We start from the raw sequence: 26,987 nt of genomic DNA, 5'->3' as shown, positions 1-26,987 counted from the left end.
GCTGGCTTGGCTCCCCAGTCCTTTCCAGGCTGTGGGATGCTGGAAGACCGTGGGGGAGGAAAAAAACAGGTCTAAACACCGCCGCAAATCCGCCCCGGATTAGCAACAAGCAGTGAAACCCCCTGAGCAAAAACAGGGGTGAAAATGTTTTCTACGGTGCCAAAAATACGCGGCGGGTCGCGGAGGGGGAGTTTCGCTGCGAGCCGCATCCACGCCGCGGACTTGCCAAGCTCCGCGGAGGGAAGGGGGGCGGCGGGACCCAGGCGTCCTGCCCGCCCTCCTCCTCCTCCTCTTCCTCCTCCTCCTCCTCCTCCCGGCGCTATATAGGGCGGCGCGGCCGGTGCCTGCCCCAGTCGCCGGAGCGGGGCTGCGGAGCCGGGCTCTGCCCCATGGGCCGGGCGCCCCACCGCGATGAAGACCATCATCGCCGCCTACTCGGGGGTCCTGCGAGGTACCGGGGGGCGCGGGGGGGTGGTGCAAGGGGAGAGCTTCAGCGTCCGCCTTGCAAGGTGGAGGAGGGCGGGAAGAGCCTCCCCGCAAAAAGCTCTGCTCGGTTTATTTTTATTTCTTCCCCCGTTTCTGCCTGCATGCGCAGGGTTGCGGCGCTGCGGGCGGGTTTTGCTTTTGGGAAGTCGGGGCTGGTTTGCTGGGGCTGTTTGACCTACGGGTGTCTGCACTCTGGTGAAATGCCTAAGCCTAGGAAAGCCTAAGAGTTATATCGGCGCTGCGTGCGTCGTTTGCAGCAGTGAATTCAGCCCGGCTTTGTAATGCCGTGGTCCTCACGCTGACATCCAAAGCAGGAAAAAAAAGTATTGCTGCTTGCTTTGTAAAGGGAAGCTAAAGACTCGGTTTGAAAGTGCGGTTTTGTGCTGGAAAGTGCAGTTGAGGCTCTGCTTTTCAGACCCTCTGCCCTGCTGAGGCACTTCCTTGGTGAGAGGAGCAGGTTGGTTTTTAGCTGCTGACACCCTGTTGTGGTCGGAGCTGTTCAACGCTTCCTCCTATGGGCTGAAACATGCAGGTTAGGGCTGTAGAGGCTGGAGACAGTATGGGAAATCCGGTGCTGCAGCTGCCTTGCATGATTGTAAAAGCATCTCTGGCAATTTAGCAGAAATAAATCCAACGAGTGTAAATATTCGCTTGCTAGAGCCTTCTCTCCCTCCTGCCAGGATGCTTGACTAGAGGTGCGTCAGGAGGACTTGCAACAGCAGAGGCTTTGCATGAAAATGCACTTGGACAACAATTTACCCTCTGCCTTGTGGAGGTCCTTGAGTGAATGCTATGCCTGTGCTGCAAAAGGCTTTCTGCCCCCAAAGAGCACATAGCTAGTTTCTTGTCAGGTGAAGAAACCTGTGAAATAGTCTGTTAATAAGCAAATCATTACCAGAGCTAAGAGGACCTGAACCTGGTTAATGTATCCCCTGAGCTCCTGCTTTTCCACTGTCCTACCCAGTCCTGCATGCAGAGCTGCTGGTGGGTATCTGTGTCAGGAAGAGGTGGCATTTGCCAGTACTATAGACCTGTGCCAGCTGGCCTGATTGTAGGATCAGTCATGAACTGATTGAAAAAGGTCCACATAAGTTTCCTATACTGAGCTCTGGCATGTAGAGTGTGTGTGTGTGTCTTTTAAGCTTGTTTATACAACTAGCAAAAGCTGTGAGACTTCCAAACAATGCTTTGAGGTGAAGGTGTTTGAATTAACAGTGTGCAAACCGCTCAATTGAGAGTGAACTACAATCCAAGGATGGTGAATAAATCATTCATGGGACCTATAAAATATGCAGGGCTGACCTGAGACCTCTGTGGCCACCCAGTCTGAGCTGGCATGTTAATGATGGATCTAGGACATGTGCATAATTCAAAATGGAGTGTGGTTTAGGGACAGTGACTGGCCTCATCTCTAGCTAATCCTGCTTAGTGATGGAAAGCTGTCTTAATTCTCTTCAGGTCAGTTTTCCTTTGAGGCACTTCATGAGGGTCATCCAGTGATATCTGTGTTTCCTTACTTGCTTTGCCTGTGTTCTCTGTCTGGAGAGGGGAGGCATTGCCTTGGTAACTGCAGCATCTACCAACAGCACAGCTGAGCAGTGTGACCCCTCTTGAGTCTGGCAAACTGCTCACAGCTTTGCATCCTGTCATGGGTAACAAAATGCAGGAGCACCTTCTAAGCCCACCAGAAAGCCAGGTGCCAGGCAGAGGATCTTTGATTCAGCCTGGTGTTTGTGGATGGCAAGTGGGACTTGCGGCTCAAAGGAGGACAGAGGTGATGTGGTGCAGTGGTTGGTGCACGGAGCCTCAGGTTCTGCTTGGTTGTGTCCCAGTTGAGTTGCAGATCTGCTTGGCTCAGCTGCCTCAGCTCCTCCTCACCTCAAGTTTCCTGCTCTGCTGCTGTAGCTTTTGGGAGTGGAACTACCAGACTGCTGAAATGCCCTAAAATAACAGGGGTGAGAGGAAGAGGACTACAAGGTGGACTTCTGTATAGATAACTTCCATCAGTATCTAGGGTAGAATGAAGTCTAGTGGTTTTGTTCTACCTTCATGACAGTCTCTTTCATGCATGATGCCTATGTAAAGGCCTGATCTTTGGGGGGGAGGGAGACCGAATAGTCCCTACTGTCCTTCTCTAATCTCCTTGCTTGCCTGCCATGTAGCTTTGTCCCAGTGTTTGTGCGCAGGACAGTGTCCCCACCCTGCTGGATGTGGCAAAGTGCAAAAGTCAGATGATTCTTCCAAAAACCTGGGCTCTGGTGTCTGCCTCTCCACCCATCCCTGTGTGCGTGCTGGGGAACTCCCTTTGTCTTTGCTGCAGCTGGACTTGTAGCTACAAGCTCTAGAGCAATATCGAACTTCAGCAATATGGAACAAAACTGTAGAGTACTTTAGGATGAGGAAGGAAGTGGAGGAGCAAGCTAGATGCATCATTCAGCTTCACCTTGGAGCTGGTCTTATATGTTGCACCTGGGATTCAGCCCTCCTGCCTTGGGAGGGGGGACCTGACCTGTTGCTCTCGAGTATGGCACCACTGCTACCCATGCTGCAGGGTTCCCTCTTGACGAAACTGTTTAGGACATGATATCTGGACTTCCCTGTGACTGAGCCCTTCTTCTGGAGCTCTTTCACTTCTTCCCCCAGGCATAGTTGTAGTAGGATGGTTCCCTTTCTATATTGGCTCTCTGCACCAGCATGAGACCTTCTTTCCATTGTGTTTAGAAACTCCAGGAACACTGGAACTGGTCTTCAGGCTCTGAGCTGGCTTAGCCACAGTGAAAGACATGAATCTAAAATTGCTGGCTGATCTGGGATGGCTGGGTGGGTGAGTTAATGCTCATGGGTTACTTCACAGTCACAGCTGCATGCAGGGTAAAGTTAAGACTGAAGGCTGAGTTCAGTGCTGCTAGTAAATGCAGACCCACCATGTGATAAGCATCACAAGAAACAAACTTGTGCAAAATCCCACTTCTCTCTAATGGAGCTGCTATTACCTATCCTTGCTAGCTATGCTGTTGACCTCCAGTCAGATACTCTTTACTGCAGATAATACGGGATTATTATGTAGTCTTCTGGGGTGTAAGCAGCATGCTATACTGCTGTATCTAGGGCAGTGTAACTATACCTCTCCCTCCCCCCCACCCCCCTGCTAATTTGCTCTTCTGTACCTAATGATTCACAATCTAATAACTCAAAGCTGGAAGTGGAGTGAGCTTGTGTACTGGAGTTAGGGCATCAGGGCAAGCCTAGACATAGAATAACTTGTATTGATCCAGTTGTTTAACAGATGTCACACTTAATATAGTTGCTCATTCTGCAGACTCCTGCTTTTGGATGGGAAGCTGAGTTCTCACAAGTATCCTAGTATTGGTCTGTTTATCTAATCTAGCTTTGCTGTCACACCTCCAAAATCAGCTTTGCTTCCAAAGACATGGCTTGGCACTTCCATTTGCACTTTGTACTCTGGAGGGGCTCAGCTGTATTAAAGAATCAAATTTGGTTTTTAGCTAAATAAGCTGTGTGATGCAGTATAACTCTTGGCCAAGAGCTAATGTGCTAATTGTCTTGGAAAGGTAGCAAATGAAGTTTGGCTTTAACAAGCTTTCAGTGTGTTTTAATTACCTCTAACACTTGCACTGCCTTACAGCAAACTTTTTTGGCTGCTGCTTAATTAAGTGCTGTGAACTGGGCCTTTTGTTGCCTGATTGCGAAGTCCTGTTTATTTCCTTTCCTAAGACCTTTGGGTCTGCCTCCCTGCCTAGATAAGTCATTGTCTAATCACTTCATCTGAAATAAATTGTGCTGGAAGTTACACAAATGCTGTGTCCATACTGCATGTGTGAGTCAGATGATTTGATCAAATCTTTCATTGATTTAGGATCTCTCTAGTAATCTCCTGTATCTGATTCTCATGGGTGCTGGAGTTAAAGGGCAAAAGTGTACCAAGCCCATCACCAGGTGGGAGACAACTGGCTAACATCACTGAGCTTCCCTGGAAGGCTGAGTGTGGCTGCTACACCTGGGCAGCAGTGAGGTCTCCTCTAGAGAGGTCACTTTTTTGGCCACCTTGCCAAGTAGCATCACTGGAGCCATCCTGTACTGCTGGGAGCATCCTGCCTGCTGTGTTTAGACCTACAGCAGAGCCTGCTGCTTCAAAGCTGGTTTGAAGAAGACTTTAGGAAGCATCTGGTCCTGCAATTGCTGTTCTTTACCCTTGGTAATATCAGAAGCTCTGATGGTTGCAGGTTTGGTATGAGAGACGCTACCTCAAGGTGAGGAGAAGGAGGTATTAGTGTGAAATTAGCCTCACCATGGTGCATTTGAGTGCTGGGTGAATAATGGTTCTCCTAGTTTGGCCAACTCTAGCCCAGCACTCAAGGACATAAGCTGTGATGGGAGTTGAAGGGTTCAGCATCTCCTTTTAGACTAGGAAAGCTGTTGCTAGGATCTCTACTACATAGATGTGTGTTGCTAAGAATGTGACTCTAGATGTCTAGGTTGTCACATTCTGGAATAGGTGACCATAACAGCAGCTGGCAAACACTCCAAGGCTTGGCCAGGGTGATCAGGACACAAGCAACTGTCTTATCAGTAGAAGATGGCTGATTGTGTTTCTCCAGGATTAAACATCAGCCCTTGGGAAGAGACTGATAAAAATGGACACCAAAGGCCTAGGTAGTCAGTGTCCTTCTGCCTTGACAGGTTAATCGTGGGTATGTCTAACAGGCCTTATTTAAGCTTGGTTATTAGGCTAATGGGTTTCCTCCAGAACTAGATGTTGACTCTCCTATACTTAACTCTCTGGGTTTTTTAATATGTGAATAATGCTTGGTGTAGACCTAAAGTTGAACTCTGGAAAGGAAGGAGTTTCTTTGATAAAATGAACCCAAATACTAGTGTTGGATTATTCTACTGTGACTATGTCCTAGAAATGCATTCCTGCTAACCTGCAAGCTCTTCTGTTCCATGTCACCAGTAACCAACCAGGGTCTCCACAGCATAGCGTCTTCCCAAAATGCATCCTGGCTACCATGGCTGAAGGAAAAAGGTGGCAAGGCTTTCAGGAGGGTTGAATACACAGGGTATGAATAGTCTGATACAGTGAAAAGCAAGCTCAGGACAGGCTGGGAACTTCTTGCATCTTAACTAGGAGTTAAATGTTAATGTTACTCAGCCCATGGTGTCTGCTGGCTTTTCTGGTATTGGCACTACTTGTCTAAGGCCAGATGCCCATATCCTGTCCAGGTTGCCACTTCAAACTATGGATTAGAGCTGTAGATTTCAGTTTACCAATAAAGATTGCTCACTGTAATGAAATGTTATATCCTTCACTAAAACCTAGTCTGTCTGGGGTATTGATGAACTCTTGCCTACCCAGCTCCTTGCTGGAAATGTTCACTTTGCTGTCTTGGAAGCAGGCTGGCCAAACCTCATCAGGCTTGTAAAGCTACAAAACCGAGAAAGGTGTTGGTGGCAGTGTCCCTCCTCTCACCTGGAGAGGAAAACAGCTTTCTCACTCCCTGAGATGGGAATCTCTAACTCTGCAGAGATGCAGCAGTGAAGCTTGCTTGATGCTGAGGTCAACGGAAGCATAAGTTAACATAGGTCAAGTGCTGCCAAGGACCCGAGCTGGGTGGGCTGGCTCTAAAATTGAGCTGAAACTTGCTGTGTAGCTCTCTTCTGATTCCCTTTACTAGCAGAAATGGTCAGGAAGGCATGTAGCTGTCAGTCCTAGCTTGAAACCATGTAACTTGTAGTCCTCAAAAGACACTGTACTTGCGTCTGACTTTTCAGCTGTTACTGAAAAGTGGAATTTCCACTGCTAGAGGAAATTCCTCATTTTGCTAGAAATCTAGACTAACTGAGGGATCTTTAAGCACAGTAATAAAGAAGGGGCTGGCTAGGCTGTCATCACTTCTCTGGCTGAACATCACCCAAGCAAGGTGGAAAAGTCACTCCAGGACAAAGTTGGCTAGCTCAAATGTGAGGTTGCTGTATTAGTTATGAGTCTTTCAAGGTTGCTTTCTTGCAGACTTGATGCTCCAAAGTGCTTCTTCCTCAAGATGCATAAAGGAAGTCTTGAGTAGGAAGTGCAGCTTCAGACCTGTCAATGACAGGGCTACATGACTGGATCCAGAGAAATGTCCTGTGCAGTGGTTTCCCTGATTGTATTTGTGATGCTGTGGGAGGAAGCAAGGTGAATTTCTTGCTGTTTTGTTGGAGCAGGGCTGTGCATCGCAGCTGCAGGGACTCATGATTAGCAGGAACTTTGACCTGGAGGGAATATGGCAGCTTTGTGGGCCAGCATGGAGTGGGACCTGGACCTGGCCAGTGCAGCTCTGCCACATGATTTTGGCCAGTAACTGCTGCCTTGCACTGCTCTGTGTCCCTCAAAATCTACCTGGCAAAGAGTCAGTCCTGACCTCAATTCTGTTCCTTTTATCTTAATAAGAGGTGCAGCAGCTCCCCAGTTCATGGAAGGACTGTGTGTAGGCTTGGGTATACTGAACAGCATCCAGGAGGGAATAGCAAAAGCTGCAAACTGATACAGCAGTTCTGGAGGCTCTACCCTGTGGTGCAGCTACTGTGCATTAATCCTATTGCTGTCCCTATCAGCAAAGGGAACAGTTAGCAAAGACTGCCAAGATGTTTCATGCATCTAAAGGATGCATTAGTGAAGCCTGCTTTGTAGAAACTGCTGAAACTCTAGTACCAGGCTATACTTGGAGACAGAAGAAGCTCTTCTGTCAGACTTCCATAATATTTCCCATGATCTTACTAAGTGTGAGCTAACCTGATCTGCATTTACTATGGTATTCACTGTTAGTAATGTCATGTCTTGCCAGCACTAGCAAGGACTGAACCCATTCATCAAATTGCTCCATAGCAAGATCTCATCCCTTCTAATAACAGGCTAACACTTAAATGGAAAGGGAAATATATACATATCTCCTGGCTTTTCATAGGTTAGAAGCTTGATTTGTATTTTATCCAGAAATTATAATACTCATGGAATAAAGTAATGAAGAGAAGGCAAATAAAACCCACTTGCAAGTGCTTCTTCCTGTAGGTTGTCTAGCATATCAGCAAACACTGCAGTGGGTGGTTACTCATATAGAAATCTATCTTTCAGATCAATTTGCTGCTTGGGTTTCTCCCCACTTGAATAGCTTTAGCTTCTAAAATAGTGGCTTTCAACTTCTTCCACCCTATGTATTGCTTTAGAAATATTGTGCTTTCCATACCCTTTGAGTTGTGGATCCCAGGGGTCTTGGAGCATTGCTCAATCCACCCTTGAGCTGTTTTGTGCAAGTCCGGAGTACACCACTTTCCTTGAACACGTACATAGGAGTTGTGCAACAGGCTTGGGGAAAGGCAGATGAGTAATAGTTTAGACCACAGCCTGGTGCATGTTTGCCAGTGGCATGGGGCAGCTGATATTGTCTGTTCATGGTGGATCTGTGGGTTTCCCTCTTATCAAAGACTACTTCCAGGAAATGGCAGTCTGAAACAGGGGCATGTGTTAGGACTTGCTCTACTGTGCAAGAGTCACTGGCTTGTACTGGAGCTACAGGATGTCCACAGCGCTGAGTTAAAAGAAGCCTTAGTTGTGTGACCTGAACAATGTCCCCTGTACTTCTATGGTCAAGTGAATTGGAGGTGTTCTCAGGTGCTAAACTCATGTTACCTTTCCAGCACCCCAACACAGTTGGATGTTTGCAGACTGGAGTGCTTCCCCTTCCAGGATACTTAAACTCCCTAGCTAGCTTTGGATGAGTCTTGCTCTAAAAGCAAGCTGCATGTGCATTTATTCAAAAATCCTGTTTGAAAGTCTATTGTGTAAGCTTCACTTGCCTTTACAGGCAGTGTCTGCACTCAATACACAAATGTAACTTGACTGTTTTGTCCTTAGGTACAGGTTCAAGCATTCTCTCTGCTCTGCAGGATTTGTTCTGGCTATCAAAATCCAAAGTAGAGAAACAGCTCCAGATCATCTCTGTGCTGCAATGGGTTCTCACTTTCCTCATCATGGGTAAGTAAAACCTTCTGGCTTGAAAGCAAGCGTTCCTGCCTTAAAATTCTTGAATTTTAATGCAAAAATGTTAACTCTGGAAAATAGCACCTATGTAAAAGCTAATTATTGTATATGAACAGCAACAGGGCATCTCCTCAGGGGTGTGGATATTGTAGAACACACTTATGTGATTTGATACTTTGGCAAGAAATTATTTTGCCTAGATCTAGACAATTGTAGAAGCTATGGGAAGACCTACTGCTGTTCACTTCATGTCCATGTTGTGCTCTACCTCACTGTCCAGTCTGACAAGCATTGGAAAATCTCTAATCTGACTCTTCCATATGAATGTCCACAGAAAAGAAATTTCTTGGAAGCAGCTAGTAACTGATGTAGCTTACCTCAACAGAAGGGCCTTCCTCTTGGCTTGGTGTCTCCCCCCCACCCCGAGGCACCAGAGATGGGCGTGAAGTGTTTTGGTGTTAGCCTAGTAAAACAGCAAAGATTTGTTAGTCTCCAGGCACTGCTTTCATATGAAGCTTCAGGCTGTTCTGCTCAGTGGTATCCTTAATCATAATAAAACAGGAGAAGCATGCTGACTGCAGTCAAAGTCAAGCAAGTCTCTTTTTCCTTCCCAATTTATTTTGTGCTAAAAACAGAAGTATCACTTGTGGGTGGGATCTCTGGAAACCTGGCAGGACTGCTGGTGTAGAGCTGTTGTAATGCGAGATGCATGTCGTTCAGGAAGAAACCCTCATGGTGCTGGTCACAGCAAATCGTGGTGGTGGTGAAGTGTCTGTTGCCTGGGTGAGACAACTCTCCTACCTGGAGAAACCATAGAAAGGGGATGCAGGTACTGGGAAGTAGGTAGCTTTGGAGGAAGCTGTCTCAGTCCTCCATAAGGACTCTTAGCTAAATCCAATTTGATTGAGGATTAATGACATCACATTGAGATGATGACTTAAGTATGGAAGGGTCAAAAGGCAAGGGGCTCTTAATGCCAGTGTAAATGTCCTCTGCAGACCAAAATCTGACACCATCATGTTTTCTCTTCTTTCTTGGACTTATCTAGGTGTTGCTTGCACTTTAATCCTCATGTACATACTATGCACAGACTGCTGGGCGATTGCTGCTCTATATTTAGCCTGGCTGGTATTTGACTGGAATACACCAAAGAAAGGTAAATATTTCATACCAGATCACTGCTGTTTCAGTGTTGGATAGAGAGGTGCTTACTTGTGATGGGAAACTTCCCATCTTGGTGGGACTTTTTGGCTAAGTCTGAGAGCACTGCTCAGTGAAGCATACAAATGTCAGCCCTAGGCACAAGGAGTGCCTGCAGACTTTATTAATACTGAGGGCAAGGCAAGATGACACTTATTGATATCTTGTTGTTGCTGGTTTGTAGCAATGGACTTCTACAGCTTAGGGTCTTTCTGTATGTATTGGCCTTCTCTCCCTTAAGGACAAATGTGGTGTTAATGTTGAGCTGTTGCTAGCTTGAATTGCCCAGTACCCTACCACAACAGGACACCAAGCCTGACCCCAGCCTGAATTTGTAATCAGGCCTTGCATAGCTTGTCCAAGTACATTGAAATGCTGAGCACTGATAGCTTAACCTGATCTATGCAAAACCTGATCTATGCAAAAGATGTAGGTGCCCCACTCCCTTGGAGTTAAATTGTTGATTTCTCTATAGTAGTGAGATGGCAGCCTATCTCATCTGAAGTCCTCTAGGCTTCTTGGTGGGCATCCATGTAGAAATAGCTTTTAAAATGTGATTTATTTTCTCTTCAGGTGGAAGGAGATCCCAATGGGTCAGAAACTGGGCTATATGGAGATACTTCAGGGACTATTTTCCAATAAGGGTAAGTAACACTTTATGCAATAGGACTGTTTTATAACTGATCTGTAATAACCCCTATAGACGATTTTGGACATGCACTATTCTGCCCACAATACTGAACTGTAAGGAGGACATGGTTATTTAGTGTTGCCATACCACTGTTTGGAGTCATCGTGGCTGTGAAATCTGAAATGCATCATTAGTGATGGTAGTACTGTCACTCAAAGAAAATGCTGCTTTTGAGGGTTGTTTCGCCAGACTTCCGGAGGCAATCTGCCCTGTTGGCATTTCCAGCTAGAACATGCTGAAGCAGTCTTGCCCTGCCTTTGTTCCTCTGTTGTAAATGTAGCTCAGCTTTGGCCTGTTTTCCAGTTACTCCCACAGGGCAGCAAGATAAAGGGATAGTGGGAACCCAGTGCACTGAAAGCCCCACCACTTCCTAGGGAGTGATGAAATCGCTATGAAGTCTAACTACTTGAGGGAGTCTTCCAGTACTAGCAAAAGGATTGGTTTTAATTATTCAGTTGAACAAGCTGAATTTCCCCCATTGACTATAACATGTTGAGGACAGGACTCCCAGGGCATGTGGCTACCAAGCTGCACTGGGGAATGCAGAACTAGCTGAAGGACTTGGAAGGGAGCAGAGGGCAAATTCAGCAGGGAGGGAGCTCAAATCCTCTTTGGAAGGACACATGGGTGAAGGGACTGTTATATAAGACATGAGAGCTGGTGGCAGTTTTTTCTGCCTGAGCAAGGGGAGAGTGGGACCCTGGAATGGCTTTTAATAAACCAGACTGCCCTAAGGTAGCCAAACTTCGGAAGAAAGCCAAGAATCCAGTTTCAGTAGGAAGCCAAAGCAGTATAAGCTGGGCTCCTCCTTTTCAAGGTTGTTCACCCTCTCAGGGTGAGGGTGGTGAGCAAATCTTGTCACATGCTTGCTGCTGTTAATGATGCTGGCAACTGTTGGCCAGCATAGGCATACATGGAAAACATTACAAAGATCAGGTCAGCCCAGGTCTTGTAGCTAATGGAGAAAAGAACATGCGCTGGTGTTGAAGATGGGTCTCAAGTGGGTTGTTTGCTAGCATCAAGTCCTTAGTACTGGAACAAATCCTGCCTTCCTGGTATTGCTGAAGGCTAAAATGGAACAATTTCACTTAGGGACTTGATACCGGAGGGTCACCTGTAACAGCTGGTGTCCTTGTTCCATCACTCCTTTGGCATATTTAACACATCTATGGAAACACGCTCTTTGCCAGCCATGCAGGTCAGATCCATTCCAGGTGTTACAGAAGTTTGTCAAACAATTAGGATCCTAAAGTAGGTTTAGCTGGGTAGATAAATTGAACTTCTGTTAATTTAAGTAAATACTTGCTAGTACATGCAGTGCATTTGCAAGAGCTGCTTACGGTTCTAATTGCTTTGTCACTAAGGGGTAGAGTTGCCCAAGGCTTACAGAACCCACTGGCAAATGGGATGCAAAGGGCAGAGTATGAGGGCTGACCACTGTAGTATAACTCCTGTATCTATGGAGAAATAGCCAGCCAGTTGCATATTTGTTAAAACCTGCCACAGGGAGCAGAAGGCTGGGAGGTGCCAGAAGCTTTCTGCAATTATGGAGCTGCTCTTGCTGGATGAAGCATGAACACACCCTGATGCAGGGAGTGGTACCAGCAACCAGAGCTGCATGAACTTGCTAAGGGCAGGGGAGTTCCTTAGATAAGAAACTACTGATGGGATCAGGCTAGGGGGACACTGGTCTAGAGACAACGGTTTGTTAAATCTGTCTGCAAAATTCACCTTGGCTGCATTCTGAACAGTCTTGTGTAAGAGCTCACAAGGGCTGGGTTCCTCACCCTGGCTAATGGTTTGCTAGGAGGGTCATCTGCAGCACCTTGTCCTGTGCCATTAGTAATACTGAACTTCAAAGTAATGCTAAACTCAACTTCTGCAAACTCTGCATGTACAGCTGTGCTAGCTGCACACATATCAACAGGTGCTGTTTGCATTAGGACTACTACCTCAGATTTTACTCCTGTTCCAGGAAATATATGGGAAGTAGTTTTGCAGAATGTTTCCAAAACCCTTAAGCAAGCCTCCCCAGAAATAGGGAGCCCATGCCCAGTGGGGAGCAGAAGCCTTGGTACTGAAAGCTGTATTTGGGAGGGGAGGCTTCTTGGTATGCTCTTCAGTGGCTGGTTTATTCTGAAGGCCAAGGCTTACTTGCAGCAAGCAGGTGAGCTCAGAACTTGGACACAGGCAGGATCTGGCAGGACTGAAACATTGCCAGCATCAGCCTCTGATAAAGCTGTGTTATACCTTCTAGCTATCGCTGCTGCATCACTCTACAGCTGTACCTGCTGGCATCGAGCTTGCTTTTACAATGTACTTACATGAGAAGCAGCAGGCTCTGCTCTGATATCTTTTTGGATAAGGCTTTGCTTTCACCTGAGGGAGCAGTCTCCCATCCTGATTCACCAGTAGGACTCATACCTGTAACTACCTGGAGATATTCAGAGCTGTATCAGGCTGGTTCCCTGCCTAAATCTGGCTCAATTTCCACTTGAGAGCAACAGTAGTCCATATTCACTGGTGCCTAACTGCCAGGTAAGGTCTAACCTCACTGGTGTGAGCATGGTGCTGTGTATTGACTGCACTCCATCACACTGCTGTGGAGGCAGGCCAGGTCTTGGCCAGCCTCTTAGGCATAGCCTCCTGATCTGAGGACTTAATGTGGGGAGTGCCATGATCTAAAGGTCTTCAGGCAAAGAAGCCAGCACCTGAGCATGTGAACACTGCTACTGCTTATCTCCAGTAGGCAACAGCACTTAGGTAGCAATGACTGCAGACCTTTGGCTAACTGGTGATGTAAAGCAGTGAGCATGTCCGATGTGTGCAGTGAGATTTATTGTTTTTTTTCTTCCTGCTGAAGACTACAGAGTCTGCAACCAGAGTAGGAACTGTTGCAAGACAGTGACTTTATTACAATATTTGTCTTGTACTTTGGCTTGGCTGGCTTCCTGGAAAAGCCCTTCCTTAAGCTATTGTTACAAATGACTTACAGAATAAAAATAGAGGCTTCTGCTTCTAATGTGTAATGTAGTGGACTGATGGAGATCCTGAAGGAGTTTCCAGGTGCTGGTGTGCATTGCTGGGAAGAAGGTGAGAGTAGCTTTTTCTATAGCGCAGCTGGGTGTGATGCAGCTGGCTGTGCTTGCCCAGCGCTACAAGCTTGCATGCAGGCTACTGCTGCTTCGTCCTACATGTTTCAGCTTGTACTGGTTTGTTCAGCTTGTACATAGGCTGAAAAGATCATGAACACCCACTTAGACCCCTTATTTTGACCCTATTCTTTGCTGGCTCTTGGTGCTGAGCAGTCCCCATTCTCCACACTTGAATGTGCTGCTTACTCATCCTGTCTCTACAAATAAAGCTGGCAATTCTGTTGCCTGGGTATACTTGGCACTCAAATATCTAACGCTAGCTGTTTTACAGTAATTATTGTAAATCTGCTTTATTGCTTCTGTAGCCAGTTTGCATCTGTTACAAGAACAGGCAGGTTTCTTTAAACTAGAACATGTGGATGGACCTTTGCTCCTGCTACTGAAATGAGTTCTTTCTCAGACAGGAGTTCATAGCAGCTGGGAAAGGGCATGTTAGTGCAGTGAGGTCTAGCTTCAGTCCCAGCAGTGTAGTAATCTGGCTGGTGTGCAGCAGGGACTTGCTGCTGCTGTATCTCTTAATGGGAGCATCAAGGTTTCAGGGAGCTGATGCCTGTGTGGGTGTGGAGGAAGCTTTGAAGGCAGAAGGAGAAGTCTTTTGGAAGTTCAGAACAGAGTTAGAGAAGCAGTTGTAAAATGATGGCTACAGCAACTCCTTAGGCCAACTCAGTAAGGTAGCCTCTTCTGCTCTTGGAGACACAGCAGCCTGATACTGCTTGCCAAGTGGTAACTTCTGTCTACTTGCAAGTAAGGTGCAAGAAAACTAGCAATGGATGATCAGCCTCATAAGGAAAGCTTCAGTCTTATGTGTTGAGCTTGAGCCTAGGAGTAGGTACTTAAGGCCCTTAATTTCCAGCTCTTTTCTAGAATAAACTTAAGGAACCGTTAAGGCAGTCTCTGCCTCCAGTGGTGGCAGCTCAGACCCTGGGTTGAGTTCATGCGTTGGTGGACCTGAGCACCACTTGTAGATACTGCACAGCAAACCTCTCTGGTGCCTGGCAGTCCTTGGTTGCCCTGACTTGAACTGCGTGGAGGAAGACTTGTTCTCCAGAACATGGGCTGTCCATGGTATAGGTTCACAGAAGGCAACTATCACCTGTCATGGGATAATCTGCTGAGAGCAGTGTCATGGGACAAACTGCTGGGGTGTGTGGGGGAAGCACGTGTCTAAATGCTAGACTGATCCTCAGGCCTATGAATCCCTGTTGTGAATTGGGATGTTTGGGGAATGCTTTCAAGGAGTCAGACCTCCTTGAAGCTGCTTTCACCTCTCAGGGGAAAAAACAGGTATGGCCTTGTTTGCATTGGTTGAGTCTCACTGAGTGTCTGGTACTTGCTAATGCTGTTCTGATAGTTGTCTTTGGAGGTAGTCCTGCTTGTGATGTTCTGGGTGGGCTGTGCAGGTGCTGGCTCCCTATGCACCCCTCGCACTGCTTGGGCAGCTGGGATGGGTATCAGCATGTAGGGGAAGTGTAACCCTATGCCTCTGCAGTAGGAGGTCTTGGAAGGTGACCATGGAAAATAAGGCTGTAGCTTGGCCTGGGTTCATACAAGGTATGTAAGCAATGGGCTGCACATGGGAAGTGGATGACCTTGCACGTGGTCGAGGGCTAGTGCTGGATGCTTACCATGGCTGGCAGCAGGAGAACAGAATGTCTTCTGTACAACTGCTTTTGGAGCAGAGATGTGTGGCTTTGAGCTCAGCTCACAATACCTGGCGCTCCAGAGCAGCAAGGACAATCACCTTATTTCAGCCAGCTTCTTTTTGAAGCCACAGAGCCTGGTGTAGGTGAAAGATCAAGGTCAAAGCCCGTAAGCCTCCACCCTGCTCCAAGAGCTGCTCTAAAGAAAAATCTCTGCCAGGTGCAACACTGATCCAACTGAGCTACATGTCTGTAGCCACTGGGGCTTGAATTTCTCCTACCACTGAGCAAGAGCTGACAGACTGAGGAAACAACTGCTTATTGTAGCATTGCTTTCTTTTCTGGAGAGTGGTTTCCAGCGGTCATCTGGGAGCTGTTTGCCCTAATGGGTCAAACCAGAGTGAGAGCTTTTCTACCCTGTGGCTGGAAGGCCAAGTCATCTGCTGTTAATTGGGCAAAAAAGGGAAAGGGGAGAAAGGATGGCTCAGTGCTGTGCTATAGGCCATGGGGTTCTGCAGAGAGCTGCTGCAGCAGCTGCGATCGCGAGCATCTTCACACGCTTCCTAGAGCCCCATGTGACTTCAAAGCTGGAGGAAAATACAGAGAGGAGCAGTCAGCTTGTTTAATGTGCTGCTGTGTCATGCCTGTACTGCAGCTGGTCTCAAATACAACTGCTGCAGTCTGGCCTATGGGCAGTGGTGGGAGCATGGGGAGGGCAGGAGAGAAGCAAATTCCTGGGTGCTCCGCTTCAGTGTGTTGCAACTGGTTTTGTTGAATCATGCTACAAGTAGCTGAAACCCGAGCTGCTTGCTACTGCCAAAGTACTCCTTGGCCAGGACAGTGGGGTACGTAATGCTGATGTGATATCTTGGAAAGCTGCACTCTTTCCTACATGAGCTGACACAGATCATGACCTCTTCATATGCAGTTTGGGGGCTGGGGAACAGTTTTGCATCTAATGATAAAGGTGCAGCTGTTGATAGCTGCTGGAGTATTGCATCTATTGGCAAGAACCGGTATCAATGCCATGTGTTTTTTTTAAAAAAAAAAAAAAAAAAAACTGATCCCTGTTTCTGTATTGACTGAAGAAATGCTGCTGTGAGGCTAGTAGGTGGTTTGTTTCTCTGCTGGGCTTTAAAGTGCAGGATGAGGCATTGGTCCTGTTGTACACTTACGGGGAGACTGAACTTGCCTGTTGCCTGGGAAAGATGCTGTGATGCATGGCATACTACTGTTACAATGTTTTTTACAATAAAAAAAGCTGGCCCTGGTGAAAGTGGGGCATATATTGTGCTGTGCATGGCTAAGAAGACTTCAGAGTGACCATGCTGTGAAAACAGATGAGCAAATGGCTAGGAGAACTGCACAACCTCCCATGAGTATAGTCACTGCTCCTGGAGCATGGCCTGCAGAAATCCAAACGCTGTTGGGATGGCTTGAGGCATTCTGTTGGCCCTTTGAGAGGGGTTGGACAGAACAAAATGTCTTGGAAGGCAGGCCAGTTTCTGGTGGCAACAAACTTGCCAGATACAGTTCTTGCCAAGGCCACCCCTCAGTTTCCCTCTTGGAGGGTGGCCAGCAAGTAGCCAGTGAGCTATTGGGTCTGTTTTCAGGTATTAAACTTGATTCTGTTACAGGACACTGAATTTCTCTCCCACTAGAATATGAGCTGCTAATGTACCAAGACAGGGTCTGGAAGGAAGCACTGCTGTGGTTAGAGGACCATGAAGAACTTGGTGGTTTGGGCAAGAGGCTTGCAAGAAGACCTTTGAAAGCAGAATGGGGAAACAAGACAGGCTGCTGAAACCCAAAACTTGTTCCTGCTTGGCTGTCACAGTCATCTTGACATCTAAGATCAGTTTGTGTCCTCTATTCCCCTTGTTTTTAGGAGCTATAACCTAAGTGGTAGCTCTTACTGCAGCTTCTGAAATCTAAGATAGCCCATACCCTTAGCCCTCCTTTTGTTTTTCTTCCTGGTGGGAAGGGAGGCCAAAGCAGTAGCTGTCCTGGGGACTTCAGAATTTGCTCTGTCTTCCTCTGGTTCTAGTCATTACCTGAAAATGTCTGCCTGCCTGTGAGCTCACTCAATCTTTCTTTCCTAGCTGGTTAAAACCCACAACCTGCTGACCACCAGGAATTACATTTTTGGGTACCATCCACATGGAATCATGGGCTTGGGTGCCTTTTGCAACTTTAGCACAGAGGCCACAGGAGTCGGCCAGAAATTCCCTGGGATCCGACCATACCTTGCTACACTGGCTGGGAACTTCAGGATGCCAATTTTGAGGGACTATTTAATGTCTGGCGGTAAGTGCAAAGGCACTTTGCTTCTCCTCTTCATGCCCTTGCTTCTGAACTGTCTCTCCTCTTTGAAATCGAAAGCCGCAGCAGAGGCCCTCAAAACCGCTTCTCCCTGACAGCATCTGGCAAATATTGCTATCATGTAGATGTCACAGGAAGTGAAAAAATGTTGGCTTACTTGAGCTGCAGAGACCACTGCTCCTCTGCACTCATCACTTCCAATTTTGGACAAGTGTCCTTGAGTATTAAGGATATCCAGCATCTCTAGAGTAGTAGGTATAGAAGATGAAGATGCAAAAGCAAGTCCTAATTCACATCTGAAGGTACTAGTAGGTGAAGAAGTCACCTTAGCTGGAAGGGTAAGGTGTTCTTTAGCCTCTGAAACTTTAATAGCTTGGCTAGCTCTGCTCATGGATCTGGTTACTATGCAAATTGTCCTACAGCTAGGCTTTATCCTCCTGATAGGAGATGGAGGCAGTCTGTCCTTCCCTCCTGCACAATGGCTATGCCCTCCCTCATCTGGTAAATGTCTGAAGAATTTTTCCTCTCTGAGACAATCCAGACAGCTGAGGCATCACAATGATGATGCTGACCTTGGTTTGGCTCCTGGCTGTGCTTGCCCACCTTGCACTCCTTGCCCTCCCTACCTGGCTGCAGTTAGCTGCTTGCCAGGAGCAAAGAGCTTGGGCTATTGCAGGCTTTCAGCTGTGACCACTGTGCAGCACTGAACTTGCTGCTCCAAGAGCAGGCTTGCCACTAAATGGCTTTAAAATAGGCATTTTAATACAGCCTTTTGGCTGAATCTTAATGCATGTTAGGGGGGAGGATAGGAGTAGCTGTACTTGGCTCTGACTTATCTGGGAAACAGTGAAATCCAGACTACTACTGAAATTTAGTGGGGGGTGGGGAGGACTACCTAGATCTGATGCAGAAAAGGTCTGTCCTGTCCAAGAGCCCCACAAGAGTGGGGCCAGTGTCTGAAACAAGCTGGCTTTTCTCCTGCATCAGATAAAAATTGATGTTTGAAGCCTATAGTTTCCTACCAGTTTGGGAATCCTGCAGGACAGCAGTGCACAAGAATTTGGGATGTGCTGTCCAGACAGCAGTGCTTGTCAAGTTGGTTCATGTGTTGCTGAAGTCATCACACAGCATCAGCCTTTTCTTAAAGATTTGGGGGGGGGGGGGAGGTGAGAGGGGGAAACCACATTTAACCTGTACAAAATCACTAGTGGAAAAATCATTTGGCTAGCTAAAACCAGTTCTCCTTTTTTGGAAGGAGGGTGGGAGTAGGCTTTAGCAACATCACTGCTGACAGGCCTAGCTTGGCTATCCCAGATATGTACAGTTAAATCAGTGGGAAATTCTGCTTCCCCTGTATTTGTAAGGAAACAAGACTGGGTGCAGTCTCCTGGACAAAGTTAACTTTATGAAAGGATCATTCCTCTTCTTTCCTTATACTGGAACCTAAGGGAGCCACTGCAGTGGTTTTAACATCACTTTGGAAGTGCTAATAGTTCCCTGAATCCTTGAGACTTGTGGATGAATCACTTCAAGTGAAACCCTGGTAAATACTACATTTGATGCACATACTGAGTCTAATATATGGCAGGCTTGTTTGTAATTTCTTGCAGCCTACTAGAGACTTAAGCTACAGCTGGGATCCTCTGAGGCTCAGGGAGATGGCCAGAAAAATCCTGTACACTGTGCAAATGTGCTCAAGAGCTCCAATAGCTACATGTCTGCTTGCCTTGTTGCATTTCCTGGAGGAAGGATTTTGAGGCTCAGTCCTGTGTTCAGCAGTAATCTTGCCCAGCTAATAAATGTGAAACGGCTGGGAACAAATCTGTGGGTCTGTTAGTGAGGGCTGCACAGTTGAAATGAGCCTTAGTGGGGAGAGCGTGGGAGAACTACTGAGCAGCAAGCTTAGCTTGTGAGCCTTTTGAAGGAAATGTGGTCAAGGACAACTGTAGTTGTACTTAATGGCTTTGGGATTTTTTTTTCCCCTCTTCAAAAACTTAAATCTATGTAGAATTAAAGCTGCTCCCTTGTGGCTTGGAGTTGGGACTAGGTGTGACTTCAGTGCCCAGTGTTTCAAGCTATGCAGGAAGGGCTTGCAGACTTGTACTGTGTAATTCCATGGGGCCCATTCATCATTCAGGTCTTGGTTCAAGTGATGACTACCATGAGACCTGCAGAATCAGCTTCTAAAATTAAGTTGGGTAGTGTTGCTCCTCCTGGTGCTCTAACTTCAAGTATTCAACACAGCTCAGACATGTTATGTGGATGGGAATGTAAATGGTGGCATCTTATATTCTGTCTGGTTTATCCTGGCCAAATATTTTAGAAATGTACAAGCTCTGGCAATAACTGTAAGATTAAAACAGTTTCAGAAGTAGAGAATCACACTTGTTTGTATCTTTAGAGCAACAGAGCTGAAATTAAGGGGTCTCTCTTTCATCTGGCTGAATGAGATCCCTGGAGAGGGGCATGATACTTCAGTTTTGCAAAGCACTGCCTGACCTGAAGTGCTGTGACCAGTAGTACAGCTCCCTGCCAGTATGGGATAGATGGCAAGAGACCTTCCCAGCCACTCATCCCGGGGTAGGGACTTAGCAGGGCACCCTGTCCCACACATCTCTTGAGAGCAAAGCAGATGGTCATGCTCTAACCATGCTAGACCTTGAGACGTTATTTCAGAAAAATGAATTGTTTTTGAAGCTGACCGTAAGAGATCTATCAGGAAGGCTTGTCCATTTATGCTTCTTGCATTACTAAAGCATTCTCATGAGAACAGAAGACCTATCCCACCCCTTGGTTTTCCTGGGAAACTGTTCAGTCTGGCTTTCACATCCAACAAAATGTGTACTATGCTTCTACCCTAAGGCTAATCCAGCACCAACTGGAAAGTTTATTTTAAGGGAGGATCTCTTTCTTAAACAATTGCCTTTGGCATTATTAAATGTGGAAGAAAATTCTTGCTTGAAATCCAATTACTTTGTCAGTGTTAAGTTACCAGCTTGAGAAGGGGGAGTTCAATTCTCATGTATTAAGGAAATTGTTTAAGAGCTGGTGGAGTTTATGGCTTGGTCTAGTGCTGTCCAGCTCTAAGTGCCTGCATAAAAGAACAGATTACTTGACAATATTCCCCCATCCTCCACAGTCACAGGGTATCTTGGCAACTCTACTGGCTGGTGTTTTCAGGATTATCTGGGCCACTCTAAATCTTGTAGCTTGACCCTTATGTGTGTCTCCTAACATACACAGGTATATGTCCTGTGAACCGTGACAGCATAGACTACATCTTGTCCAAGAATGGCAGTGGCAATGCCATCATCATTGTGGTGGGAGGAGCAGCGGAGTCCCTGAACTGCATCCCTGGGAAGAACTCTGTGACACTGAAAAACCGCAAAGGATTTGTGAAACTGGCTCTACAGCATGGGTAAGAGGCAATCTCTAAGCTAGTGCAGTACTTCTAGCATATGAAAATTGCTCTTGTCTCTGAAGCAGTTAACTGCTTGGATGGATTCACCTCTGCACTCTGTTGTATGGGTTTTGAGCCTTGGGCACAAAAGCCTGTCCCTGTCTTCTGCTCGTGGATGGTAGACAGTGATAGGAAGCTGCCTAGGACAGCAGAGATCTTCTAGACTTAAGTGAAAGTTGGGTGTTACTAGTCTCTTTAGGATCACAGAGGCTACATAGGTGATATTGCTAAAGAAATGCATGTGTCTGAAACAGGACCTCCTTCAAATGATCCCATATGGGAATATATGGAAGACATGTTTAATTACTAAATAGTTTTACATGTTCACTGTCAGTACAATTCTTGTGTATGTTTTAAAAGTGCATCTACTGTATCATGCCAAGTCTGGCTGATTTGCTATCAGTGCTTTGTGCTGCAAACAAAGCTCTAGCTAAAAAATCTGCAAATATGCAGCCTGAAAGAGTACACAGCAGTGAGTTTAGTGCTGCAGTGTTGACTGCAGTCCAGTGGTGTGGGGTCCTAACATCTTCCCATCTTTCTAGTGCGGATTTGGTTCCTGTCTACTCATTTGGGGAGAATGAAGTGTTCCAGCAGGTGATCTTTGAGGAGGGCTCCTGGGGAAGATGGGTTCAGAAGAAGTTTCAGAAACACATTGGCTTTGCTCCATGCATCTTTCATGGCCGTGGCCTCTTCTCCTCCAACACATGGGGACTGCTACCTTACTCCAAGCCCATCACTACTGTTGGTAAGTTCTTGGTATAAAGATATGTACTTTGTGCTGCTTCAGGCTTTTCCAGCTAGTGGCATACCTGAGTCTAGGCCATACCTACAATCTAGCTTGGTCTTGGACTCCTGACTAGAACTTAATTTTTCCCTTCTATATAAAACCTCCAAGCACAGCTGAGAGCAAGCTAGAACAGTTTCCAGAGGCTGCAAGCAAACCCTGCAGAGTTCTGCAAGACACCTGTGAGCTATTTTGTGACAAAATGCAGTGGCTGCTTACCTTCTCTGATAGCTTAAATTAAAAGCAGCCTCAGCCCCTAGGACTATGTGGTGCTGCCTGATGCTTGAGCCTTGCAGCCAACCCCAAAATGTGTCTTCAGGTTTTCTACCCCCAAGCAGCAAGGATTTTAGGGAGAGCAAGGTTCTGCTTTGCCATGTTATTGTAATGCACATAGGAGAATGTGTGAGAACTGCAGCTTTTAGTCTTAGTTCCTGCTACTGAGCAGGGATTTACTGCTAGCCTATGAACAGTAGCAAATGGGACTTCACCCTCCTGTACAGTGGGGGACACAGTGGCTAGCAAAACCATGCTGCCATTGGGTAGCTGAAGTGGGCCACTTGCTCTGGGAATCACTCTTGCTGGTGGGACAGCTGTGGTTCAGGCCTGACCAGAGCCTAGCATAACTGAGGGGGAGCAAACCTCTGCTATAACAGCCAGCTGTTCTATGCCAGGGTAGATGCACTAAACTAGCATAGCCATGGCCCTAGAGGACAGATGTCCAAGATGTACAGAAACAATCAACCAAATGTGGATCTTTCTTTTATCAGTTGGGGAGCCCATCATCATCCCAAAGACTGATAATCCATCCCAGAGGGAAGTGGACTTCTATCACGGCCTGTATGTGAACTCTCTGATCAAACTCTTCGACAAGTACAAGAGTAAGTTTGGCCTGCCAGAGACTGAGGTCTTGGAAGTCAACTGAAGGGACTGGCTCAGCAGCATCTCCTCCTCTCAAAATCAACACATCCGCTCCAGGAGTCCAAGCTGTCATCGTATATTTGAAAGCGTGTGTGGGAGTATGTGTCTTTCAAAGGAAGTGTTTAAAGCATTGTTAGACCACTTGTAAAAATAAAAATGGCTTTGCTTTGGATAAATCCCATTACAAACTTCTTTCTATCCAAAAGAGCACAACTCTATTGCTGTGAGGATTTGGATGGGGTAAATGATTGCCTTTAATCTGCTATATAATGCTGTTGGATTGCCAGCAATGGATTAGAAGCATGCCTATGGCTACAGTATTGTACCCACTAGCACAAGCTATTCTGGGAAAGTGGGATCCATTTGCTTTTTTTCCAGTCAAAAAGCAGCTGGCTGATTTGACCAGAACAGCAGTATTACAGGCATGTTGCACAAGAGCCATGTTGATAAATGCTTACACAGCACAAGGGCATTTCTGGTTTGAGAAAGCTCTTTCTGAAAGCACAGGCAATGTAACAGGTTGCTGAGCCCCCAGGTGTGGTACCCACTATGCCCAGTGCAGAAAACCAAAGGACATGTGAGTCCAATGGACCTTGGTCCCTACAGTGTATTGAGTACTTTGGCTGTAACTCCACTTTTGTTTTTAATGTCACTTTATAAGCAGGTCTGTCCCTAGATGCTGCTTGCACAGGGGCATGTAGCAGGAGGTATTGACTTAGCCACAATACTCCAAAGACAAGCTCTAGGAGTACTGGGATGTGCAATCAGGTGGCCCCAGTGTTGCAGACCCTTAGGCTAGCCTGTAGGGGTAAATGCAGTCTGAAGATGGCTTTTAAATATTCCATCCAGTGAATGTAAAGGAATAGCCTTTTTATGCATAGGTTCTAAAATGAGTGACTTTTTAAAGTGTTTATAAATGTTTATAAAATGTGGCTGTGAACACTGCTTGTAGTGAGATTTCTTCAGAGTACAGCGTGTTTATGCATAAACCTGAAACATTGCACTACTTGCGTGTCTGACCTGCCTTTTCAACAGTTTGTGTGTTTCAAGCTCTAAAATGTGCCTTTGTTCCATGCAAGAGGATGGTACTTCACATTCCTGGAATCTCGCCTCTAATGACAAATGTTCATCTGTCATATTTGATAGAGTATTGTATTACAGATTTACCAATTTTTTTGTACAAATTTCTAGAAATAAACACGAGTGAAAGTGAGTGGGCTGCTTTGGTCTCTTCAGTGTCCCAGTGGTATGTAGCTGGGGTCATGTTGTAGTAGTTTGTGTAATAGCAGCTGTGCTCTGGCTTTCAAGGGGAGGAAGCTGCTCTGCAGTTTCCCTACATGGGACACCCTGGATGAGTTAAGTAAATCTCTGTGGTTTAAGGGGCTGCTTTGCCTGTGAGTTCATAAGGAGCAAAGAAAGCCTGTATCTCTAGGCCTCCTTTACTGAGCTGATACTAAGTGTTTGCCCTATTGCTCCTTTTGGCAAATAACTTTATTTTCCTCACTGCCTTGCAGATGAGGAGCTGGGATTGCATCCCTGGCCCCTTGGCTGAAGAGGTACAGTCCAGCTCCATTGTGAGCCCCTAACCTCCTTTTTGCTGGAGGTGCAAAGCACTCCAGAAATAGCACATGCTGCCCTGAAGTTCACACAGGCTCTTAGAAACAAGTGAGCATTTAACCTGTCTGCAGGGTTGGAGGGGGGCCTACAGGTTACATAAGCAGTCTGATAGTGTTGGCTGACTTTTACAGGCTTAAACTCGCCAGGCTGACATCTATTTTTCAAGGTGAAACTTGCTTATGAGCGTTTTTGGGCTTGGGAAAGGGTGTCTCAAAGCCTCCTGCTCTAACCTCATGTGTTACTCTTTCTTTCCTCCCACAAAAAAAAAAAAAAAAAAAAAAAAAAAAAAAAAAAAATTTGGTCTTCTATTTTCTGCTAGCAGGTATCAAGTTTCTAGTGACTTGTCTGGGAGCATGCAGCAAGGAAAGCTGTGGTGCTGGGAGCAGAGCCCTTGAGTGCCCTGCTCTAAGCCCTCTGCACAAAGCTGGAGGAGGTCAGCCCCAGCAGAGCTTTCTCCAAGCAGCATATTCAATTATCAGACCAAATCCCCTGAAGCAGGGGAGGGAAGGATCCCTTCTAAATAAGGATCCATTCCTCCAAAGGGCTGTGCTAAAGAAAGGCCTATACTCATCCCCTCTGTGAGATGAGGGTCAGCACTGCCCAGATCTCTTTGCTGTGCTGGAACAGGGGACCCTAGTCTCATTAGCTAAGGTCTAACATGAGGTTGGTGCTGAACTTTTTTCCCTCCTGCTGGCTTATTGCCAGCTTGTAAAGGGCTCTTTTCCTTTGAGCTGATCTTTTGCCCAAGATGCCAATCCAGGACATACTAGGTTCAAAAGCGAACACCCCTCTGAACTGATCTTGTGGGATAAAGGGCTCCCTCTAAGCTGTTTTTTCAGCAATGACTTTCCCTTCTCTTGCCAGTTTCAGGAGCATAGGGATAAGGGACTTATTTAAATTTCTTTTTTGACTTGTGGTATGTTTATTAAATCTACTACTGCTGCTCTTGCCACAAAGCCAGAAATACATATGCAGAAGATATGACTCCCACCATAAAGAAGTAACTAGCCACCAAGATGGACACACAGTAACCAGGTTCTCTGTTCCACAAAGCCCCTGGACCTACATTTCCTGCTCACACCCTTGTCTGTGTAATATATAGAGTTCTTGGGGAGGGGAATTCCTTGGATATACACAGCATCCAGGATAAAAGAAGGTGAGAGACATAAATAAGCTAAATGTTAATAGAAGTTAAGTTGCTGCATCTGAGTTGGAAGGTGAATGAGCCACAGGTTGCTAGGGGTATGGAGACTGCATCAGGATGGCCTCACTATGCTCTTGCCTTCTGCTTGTTGTCCAGGCATCTTCCTTGGGCTGTAACTAGAGGTGAGCTCCTGCCTGTGATAAACCAGCCCTTGTAAAGCTGCTCTGACACTCCTTTTTTTGCGAAATGGGCATCTTTGCTTTCTGATGCACCTTTGGCTGAGCAACATTCTCTTCCTTTGCTTTTGGATCGATTAGTAGCAATTAATTTGATATTAAAGTGCATTGGCACTTCTCCAGTCCTCTAAGAGCTCCCCTGCCTCAGTGTCACCCCTTCTTCTTCATGTGTTTACACGGTTTCTGCCCTACTTTTTCCTCTTTGCCTCAAATCAGAGCCCTCTCTCTGGTGAATAGAACTGGAGCAACAAATGATAGATTTAGTGGAAAAAAAGCATGGCAATAGGATGCACCTGCACTGATTCCTGCCTTGACTGTGTCCTGAGCGTGTGACTTGGGCTTGCTGAGCTACAGTTGCCCTATCTCCAAAGCAGGGTGGCAATATTTTCTAGGGCAGTAGCATGTCATGAGGATAAATGCTGTGATGCTACCAGCTTTCTTTGAGACCCACATTAATTCAAACAGTAAAAGTGGAAGAGTGTCATCTGCACTGCTTAGTAATTTGGGTTTAAACAGCCTTTTTGATTCAGTCTGGAAGCACAGCAGTGTCTACTGAAAGAGGTGAAAAAAAAAGAGGACATGCTGCCCTCAAGAGGTGTCTGTCTGTAACTCCATGATAAAAAGAAAACATTTTGGGGAAATGCCAGGTAGCAATGCCGAGAAACCACTAACCCAGCCTGGAATGCCCTTGCGCTAGGAGGGGACACGGAACAGAAATGGATGCATTGCTTTCTGGATAAATATTTTGTCAGTTTAGTACACGGAGAAGTACCACATGCAATAACAAATGAATTTCTACAGCGCAAAGCCTTCTAAACTTCATGCTGTAAAATGATCCTCAGGAAAATTGTGCTAGTTGGCAACAGCTCGCTTAAATGAGGATTTTTTCCCTCTGAGGGAAAATCCTGATCATCACAAGAATGGGCGATTTCCTGCCTACTTCTGCCAGGGGTTCAAGAGACCACCTTTTACAGCTGAAAGGGCAGGAAGCGAAAGGCTGATGCAAAGCTTGCTCTGCTCTGCTTCATGGTTATTTTTTCTTCTTCTGGGCTGGGGGATTTTGCGCTATAAAAGAAGCATGGCAGCTATCTGCACTCCATCCATGGCCTGATCGCTGACTGGTCCCCTGGTTTCTCTCAGATCTGATCCACTCTTGCTAGCTGATCACATATAGAGAGTTCTTCCTGAAATAGGTCCCAGATTTGCTCCATGATTTCTGTTTTAGTTTGATCTAGTTTGCACAGTGCTGGACAGTCCTCGCATCATCTTTGACCCAGCCAAATATTAGCCTCCTGT

The 26,987-nt window shown here is 46.3% G+C and overlaps 1 protein-coding gene across 1 annotated transcript; it reads left to right on the top strand.

Annotated features, from left to right (window-relative positions):
* The first annotated feature begins 317 nt into the window (after positions 1-317).
* On the top strand, positions 318-23,907 carry DGAT2 (diacylglycerol O-acyltransferase 2). Its single transcript, XM_026097954.2, has 8 exons — positions 318-451; positions 8,399-8,518; positions 9,573-9,680; positions 10,298-10,368; positions 17,313-17,517; positions 20,776-20,950; positions 21,535-21,737; positions 22,544-23,907. The coding sequence occupies exons 1-8, from the start codon at positions 412-414 to the stop codon at positions 22,696-22,698; spliced, it is 1,077 nt and encodes a 358-aa protein (XP_025953739.2). The 5' UTR covers positions 318-411; the 3' UTR covers positions 22,699-23,907.
* The last annotated feature ends 3,080 nt before the right edge of the window (positions 23,908-26,987 follow it).

This window comes from Dromaius novaehollandiae, chromosome 1, assembly GCF_036370855.1.
Source record: "Dromaius novaehollandiae isolate bDroNov1 chromosome 1, bDroNov1.hap1, whole genome shotgun sequence".
NCBI classification, from domain to species: domain Eukaryota; kingdom Metazoa; phylum Chordata; class Aves; order Casuariiformes; family Dromaiidae; genus Dromaius; species Dromaius novaehollandiae.
This window is presented reverse-complemented; position numbering and strand designations above follow the sequence as displayed.